The sequence below is a fragment of the Blastomyces dermatitidis genome (assembly GCF_000003525.1).
Source record: "Blastomyces dermatitidis ER-3 genomic scaffold supercont1.7, whole genome shotgun sequence".
Classification (NCBI taxonomy): Eukaryota; Fungi; Ascomycota; class Eurotiomycetes; order Onygenales; family Ajellomycetaceae; genus Blastomyces; species Blastomyces dermatitidis.
In genome coordinates this window covers 2,318,594-2,326,775 of record NW_025544780.1, presented here as the reverse complement: position 1 = coordinate 2,326,775, position 8,182 = coordinate 2,318,594, and the positions used below count along the sequence as shown (strand labels likewise).

At 33.3% G+C, this 8,182-nt stretch overlaps 1 protein-coding gene across 1 annotated transcript; it reads right to left on the bottom strand.

Moving 5' to 3' along the window:
• Positions 1 to 6,029: 6,029 nt before the first annotated feature.
• Positions 6,030 to 6,606, bottom strand: BDCG_17406 (uncharacterized protein; the record flags this gene model as incomplete). The annotated part of the gene is made up of 2 exons (XM_045426537.1): positions 6,030 to 6,544; positions 6,597 to 6,606. 2 exons carry the CDS (start codon positions 6,604 to 6,606, stop codon positions 6,030 to 6,032), a joined length of 525 nt encoding a protein of 174 aa, XP_045281873.1.
• Between the last annotated feature and the right edge of the window lie 1,576 nt (positions 6,607 to 8,182).

Genomic DNA, 8,182 nt, shown 5'->3' with positions numbered 1-8,182 from the left:
ATCTGTACAAGGCATGTTGAACAGTGTTGAAGCATGTTCTACATTATATCAAGAAGACAAAAAACCATGACATATTATATAGAAAGGAGATCAGTGATATGAGTCTGAGTTCTGTGACATACTGTGATTTGAACTGAACAGAGGCGCATTCTTAATACAAATCAACTACTGACTATGTTATATTGATTAATGAGTCATCAATCTCATGGCGGTCACAGAGACAGACATCTATTATCAAATTAATCACAGAAGCTGAATATATTGCAGCTAGTAAGACAGCTTGTAAGATAATCTGATTGAATGATATGTTATATAATGCTAAGTTGATGAATGATGAAAAAGTGAAAATATACTTACATCTACAAGTTGATAATAAGAAAGTAATTGATCTAGCAAAGAGGGAATTCTTAACATGAAGATTGTGCCACATTGAGATTAGATATCATATTCTCTGCGATTTGATTGAAAAAGAGGAAATTATGATGAAACATGTTAATTCTACAGTGAACATAGCTGACAGACTAATCAAGTCACTGATGAAGCCTGTGTTTAAAGATTTTGTCAAAAGAATTGATTTGAAAGAGATCAGAATGAAATGATTGAATGATAATAATAATACAGTGAATCAATGAATTTTGCATGTATTTCTTGATTTTTACAGTTATTGCTGTATGAATATCTTTTCTAATGAGAAAATCAGAGTCTGATTCATGTAATTAATTATTATTGCATTTTTGAAAGATTTGAGAATGAGAAAGGCCTCAGGTGGCGGCTTATTATAGGTCATGATATAGCAAGAAAGAGTGTTGATGATTACTACATCTACTCTAGTCACATGCTATCTCAATCTATTCATTTAGTGTAACTCGCGTAGTTAGATTACAATATAACACAACAATGTTATTCTTCAAGATATTGACTCTTGACTACACACAACTATATAGACTGAAGTTCATGAATACTATTCATAACTCAACTTGAATGCTATTATACTTTTAATCTTTACATTTTATCTTTCTATCATGAATACTTCTAGTATTTAACAGTATATATTACACCAAGCTGCAAACACCTGAATAATCGCCTGCGAGCACTTATTGTTATACTTTGAGAAGATATTTTCTTAATTTCTTTTCTTCTTCAGCTTCTTGTAATTACTAGCTCTGTAGTTAAAACAGAGATCTTTATCAAATCTTTTTTAATATTTCTTTACAGTGAGTGAAGAATCAGAATACTTAAAATTCTTCTTTACATTCTCTACACTGAAGCTGTCACAGTACTGTTTAAATTTTATTATTAATTACTTAGAAGAGATCTTATTAATCTTATTCTTAAAGTATTAATTATTCAAATAGATCTGAGAAGTCAAGTTAATAAGCTCAGTGTGAATAATTAACAAACTCTGATACTGTGATATTATTGTCTGTATCTTATAAGTCAGCTTTATAAGATAAAGCTATGTTATTAATTAATTCAAATTATTGATTAATTTCTCTGAATATTATTCAAATCTTGTATTAAAATCAGAAGAATTCTAATTATCTTATTAATATAATCAGTTGAACTACTGTATCACTGTGAAGCTGTGATTGCAGTGATCTTTAATCTGATTCAGTAGAAAGTCTTTGAATTCTTCTTAACTTATAACAGTATTAATATGCTTAAGCTTTCTCTTCTTAATAGCTTAAGTAGTTGCAGAGATGCTTTTAAGAAGATTGACAGTGTATATTACTCATATCTTATAAGTATTAAACTGACTCAGATTAAGACAGAATTTCTATTCAAGAATACAGATAAAGTTATAAAATTCAGACAATGTGTTTCTCTTATAACTTAAAGAATCTCTGATCTTAATCTCTCTATCTTCATAATAGATGTAGATGTGTAGAGGCTGCAGTAATAACAGAGTAATTAAAAAGTCTATGTTAAAGTATACAGTGAGTTCAGAAATCTGAGACTTCTGCTAAGATAAAGATATATATACTCTAGAGAATAATATGAAGTTTTTCTTAAAGAATGAGATCAGGTCAGTCTCAGCATGAGTATATAAGATTATATCAGTCTGTTAATAGAGCTCAACTGATTTAAACTTATACTCAGATTAAGTGATTCAAATTGCAATATAACAGAACTAAAGTAGTGACTAGTTAACAGTATTATATAGAGATAGTTGTTTAAGAAGCTGTATAAGTAAGCTTAACTATCTTGCTTAAATAGTGAGTTCATGAGCTACAGAGTTATTATGAGAATATCACAGATATGATACTTAGTATACTAAGAAAATTATATAAGAAATATAGTAACTCTTGTATATATTTCAGTAGAAGAAAATAAATCACTGACTTCTTGAATAAGAAGTCAGTATCTAGCTATTCTTGTGAAAGGTGTAAAGCTTGTGTGATTGAAAGATTGCTAGCTTTGTGAAAAGTTATATGATGGAAGGATTAGTAAGCCAGATCATGTGACCTGACACCCTCACTCATCAGAGTAACTATACACAATGCTATATACAAAATTCACCTTCAAATCAAGTACAGGTATAAAAAATGACTGGAAAATGTGAAGTAATGAAAAATCAGTCATGATATACATCATTTTTTATCCCTCTATCTCTCTATCTTCTTTATATTCTCTTTCCAATGTGTATATTTCAATGTTTCAAGTGATTTAGTAAGCTCATCCACTGCATTCTCAGCAGATGAAACATATCAGATAGATATCTCATTCTTGTGAACAAGATTCTGAAGGATGTGAAAACAGACCTCTATATACTTCAAGCAGCATGAAATTGCTTCAGAAGAGAATAGCTCTATGACAGACTTATTATCAGCATGAATTGTATAAGCCAGACCATTGACTGTGGTGGGAATGGGGTGAGCATCAGCATCCAGATTGTTGAGGCAGGATGGGATGAATTCAGCGTCTTCTAGAAGCTCTCAGAGACAGACAAGCTCATATACAGCCTCAGAGAATGCAATATATTCAGCCTCTGTTAATGACTTGAAGACCCCTGTTTGCCGGCAGCTCTGCCATGCAACGGGACCACCTGCCATGTAGATGATATAACCGGTGGTTGAACGGGATCCTGAATTCCTACCGGCTCAATCGGCATCTGTGTATGCTACAGGTTCAATTTCGGCATCTCTGTGATAGATTATACCCTCATTGATTGAACCCTGTAGATATCAGAGTGTACACTTGTATGCAGCCCAGTTCTTTGATATAGACTGAGAGCTGAATTGTTCAAGGAATTCTGCAGTGAAGCTCATATCAGGACATGTATTGAATGTCAGATATTGCAGAGATCTGATACTGAATTAATAGAACTGTAGGATAAATTCTACTGTGTATGTAATCAGTTTCTCATCATTATTCATGAAATTGACATTCTTCTTCATAGAAGTGAATGTAGAATGACAGTCATTTATTGAGAACTTCTTCAGAAGATTTCTTATAAAGAGAGATTGAGATAATGTCAATGAAGTTAAATCTCTATCAATCTTCATTTCTAGATAGTGATTGAAATTCTCTACATTCTTGATCTTGTAATTAGCAGTGATTTCAGCTTTGACCCAGTTCAGATCTTCAATTTTCAGACTGTAGAGATGAACATCATTCACATAGATGATTATATAGACCTGTCTTTCATTGTGAATAAATAGTCTAGCATCATAGAGACTGACACAGAAGCCTGAGTGCAATAGCATCTTTTACAGCTTCTCATATCATAAGAGTGCTGCTTGCTTAAGACTGTAGAGTCTCTGCATCAACTTACACACAAGATCATCACAGTTTTTGCAGAATTCTGTGAGTTGATTTATATATATTCATTCATCAGCAGGCAGTTGAGTGTTCAAAAAAGTGATCATCATATCAATCTGCAGAACATATCATTCTCAGAATGCTGAGATTGTCATAAGAGCTTATGAGATGAATACAGAGATAACAGATGCAAAGATTCTTGAGTAATTGACTCTCTTCTGTTGAAGATTTCTGCAGATAACTCAGTGAGCCTTATAGCAGATAACATCACTCATATTGTTGAACTTTTTGTCAAATACTCATTGACTGTGAAGAACACTTATTTGTGATATTCTCTCAATCAGTCATCAGACCTCTATCTGTTTCAAATGATTGATCTCTTTAACACAGGTCTTATAATAATACTTTCATTTCATGGAAGCTTTGATGTGTGTGAGGTTTTTCAGAATTGAAAGTGCAGTGATCTCAGAATTGATGAGTAGATCTTCAAGACTGTTCTTCACTGAAGCTTCCCTCACTGTAGTGATTTCTCTTGTAGATGTCAGAGAATCATTCAATTCAACTGTGAGTTCTGAGAAGTTCAGTGTATTCTGCACTAAAAAGATAGACATTCTCGCAGAGATATCATAGTCAATCCATCAATTATTAGTGAGTATGAGAAATAATGAACACTCAGGTTGAATTTCCTCATCAATGAACAGATTATCAATTGATGAATCAGGAATTGCTGCAGTCTCTTGACAGACTGCAGTGAGTAGACCTGGTGTTGCTGAAGAAATCGCCGCAGCCGCTTTTCAAGCTGCATTGAGTAGAACCTTCAGGTTGTGCATTATCGGTATCAATGAATCAGCAAGATAGAGATCCTTCTGAAAGATGATGTCTTTTAATATGTATAAATGCCTGTTGAAGGGGTTCATCAATCTATAATTGATAAAATCATCATATTTCACAAAAATCAACTCTTTGGAACAGGAAGCCATCTTATTGATGAGCTTGGAAACTATCTTCAAGAATGCTTTGCAACCTCATCAGTGAATGCCGCGTGCAGAGAGTAGAGCTTCAAGCCAGGCCTCATACAGTGTAATCAGCTTTGTATTTTCAGGGCTCTCATACAATATTGTTGAGATTAGACTGGCCGCCGGGACCATGAATTTCATGTTTAATTCCATTTGGTCTGGTCTCATACATTTCTTGGCGTGAATCCCGCTGGGACTGGCTATCAAAAAAACATGTAAAGTGACTATATATCAGATCTTAAAATGAAACCATGACTTGAAAAAAATGAGAAAGTGGTCTCATTTGATCTCATTTAGTCTCATTCTTGACATAAAGTTACTATTTTTAGATATTTTAAGGTTTTTTTAGACTATTTTTAATTTTTTAAAAAGTAACACTTTTTAGTAACACTCAAATGAGATTTAAAGTCATTTAAAGCAATAAAAATAATTTAAATTGAGAAGTGAAAATCATGATCTCATTTGGAAAATGTGACAAGAGTAGACAGTAAGTCTCACTGAAACAGTATGAAACCACTATCTAATGTTAAAACTGTGTAATGAGATCAGTCGAATTGGTAATGAGACTATCAAAAAATCTGGTCCTGGTCTCAGACACGGTCACACGGTCAGTCTAGTTGAGATTGACATAAGGTTAAGCAGCTCTATGACTGTAATAACTGTCTCATTTCACATCTTTTCTGAAGCTGAAGAGTCTATTAATAGTGATCAGAACTTCTCAATGATCAAATCAATCAATTGTTTAAATACTTCATCTTGCTGTGAAGTATGAGAGGGAGTTAACTCTCATTTTATATCTTCACTAAGCATGTATACTGTGGCTACATTTGAATTCAATTCTCCATGATCTGAGTGAATGATTGCAATGCCACATCTCAGCAGATTCTTGATGAATTGATTGAAGATCTGTAGATATCTCAACATATCATCCTTGCATTTCAATAGAAATATTCATTTCATATGAGTGACATCATCTGTTATCACCATTGCAAGCTTCTTATCAGTGTAAGATGATATATCATTCTCAGTTTCAAGAGTCTCATCATCACTGAATATATCCACTCAAATCTTCAAGGCCTTGCGGGTGGCATGATGTGGTGTGAAATCCTTGTAGAAAGTGTGTTTCTGTTTAGTCTTAACATATATGACACAGAATGATAATTTATTCAGGCTGATAATGATAATATCAAATCACAGGTCTCTGGTCATTTTTAATATACTGTTTTCACTGATATGAGTAAGTCAGTGATGTCACTCATCTATCAGTAGCTGTTTTGAAAGGACTGCAGATAATTGAGATGAAGATGAGATAACAAAGAAATCAGTATCTGAATTCTTAGAATTGATTAACTGTTCAATCTCCTCACAGCTGAAAGGTCTCAAAGACCCTGCATTTGAATTGTAGTCTGTTGAGATTGTCTTTAGTTTTGGAACAGCTACATATGCCACTGCTTCATACATTGAGTCATTCATTACCCCATGAAATGTCGGTGAGCTGTCAGATAGAATGTAAATATTATTGTGAGACAGATTAGTATAGAAGATATCACTGTTGATAGATGACAGAAACTCAAAGTAGTTCTCAGCATCAACTTGCAGATCACAGTAAATATAGCCCTGATATTTCATAAGCTCAGCAGAGATCAGATTTGCAGATAGTTCTGACACATAGTATACATGATTGAATTCTATCAATCTTTCACTCACTGAGATGAATGCAGTGCTGACACTCTGAATCTTTATAATGACCTTGTTGACCACTTGAACTGTTGAATCATTGATTGCTATAAGTTCTGAAAATCATGATCTATCACTCACTATGTAGCATCTAGCGCCACTATTCTATATAGTGAGAGGATTCTTGTGAGGTTTCATGAAACAGGCTGATACATTGATAACCTCTGCAAGGTTTGTCATCTGATAGGTGTCTGATCCATCTGTAATGAATAGTTGAGTTCTACTCTCACTATTGTTCTTTTTCTTCTTTTCCTTGAATTCCTTTATTCTCACAGTATTGTTTATCCTTCAATTATCTGAAGCACTGTCTGAATTGATCAATCAACAGATGTCAAAGTGAGATCTCTCACAATCAGAACATGTAGATGGATTTCTCAATTCCTGATGATTTCAGAAGCTCTCTTGAGTACTATCATGATCACATTCAGTACAGTCTTCACAGGCCGAATTCAATGTATTATTGTTAATAGTTGTTGTGGCTGTTGTAGCTGTTGTAGCTGTGTTGACTGCAGAATCTATATTCTGCAGATTCTTTTTATTTTTTGAAGAATCAAGCCGCGAACAGATTTCCTTCATGAGAAGATCAACATTCAATATCACAGCTGTGAATTTGAAATCCTGTATCTTCTCTATCTTCTTCTGAACATAATTTCTTCAATTGTTGAGTAGAACTGAGTAGAAGATATCAAATATTCATACATCTGAGAAGAAAGTATTCATCATCTTCAATTTCATGATGATGAATCAGAACTTATCAAAGAATGTGTGTAGATTGATGATCTGTGTGTCATCAAGAGACATGAATTTCAGAACTGTCTCACAGTGTAACTGTGTTTTGAGAACAGAGTATTTCTATTCAATTGCATTTCATAGAGTATAAGCAATTCAATTTTTATCATATTTGAAGAAACATGATCTGACACCTGCATTCAAGAAGTTTGAGATGAATGTGTAGAGTCATCAGTTTCTGATGTTTCAGAATGATGCTCATTCATCATCTCTTTATAGAGAATTCTGAGTCTGTCATTTCTCTATTATATATCAACACTGTGCATCAATCAGTTTCAATTTCATGAAGATGCTTTATATAATGTAATTGAATATATCAGTTAGACTGTTTGATCTCACAGTATTCTTGATATCTTTCTTGAATTGAGAGATTATCTTATCAACACAGCTATCTGATTTATAAAGATTGAATTTCAACCTTTCACTGAGATTAGAATTTCATGTGACTGTACAGACTGTTAATATGATGACAGAATGATTATTAACATTCTGTGATCAATTTATAGAGAATGAGAATCTCTGTTGATGAAGTTTTTTCAGTTATAGTTTGAGTTCTAGAACTTTTTACTTTCTCTTATTCATCTCAAGTATCATCTTGAGATGCTTCATCTGTTGATCTGATATTACCTCATCTGAACAGTAGACATCTGAATATTCATCATTCTTATCAAGAGAATCAGCATCAAGCTATCAAGTAGATCAGAGGGCCGGCCTGATCATGTCAGAAGCTGTATTCAAACCAGCTTTGAATCAAGAGAGTGTTGTGAGGCATTTATCAATGAAGCTTTCAAAGGCTTCAGAAGAATGTTTACTGACAAAGTATAAGTGTGAAGAATCATCATTATCAACTGCAACTGACTCAGTGAAAAGAATGTGAG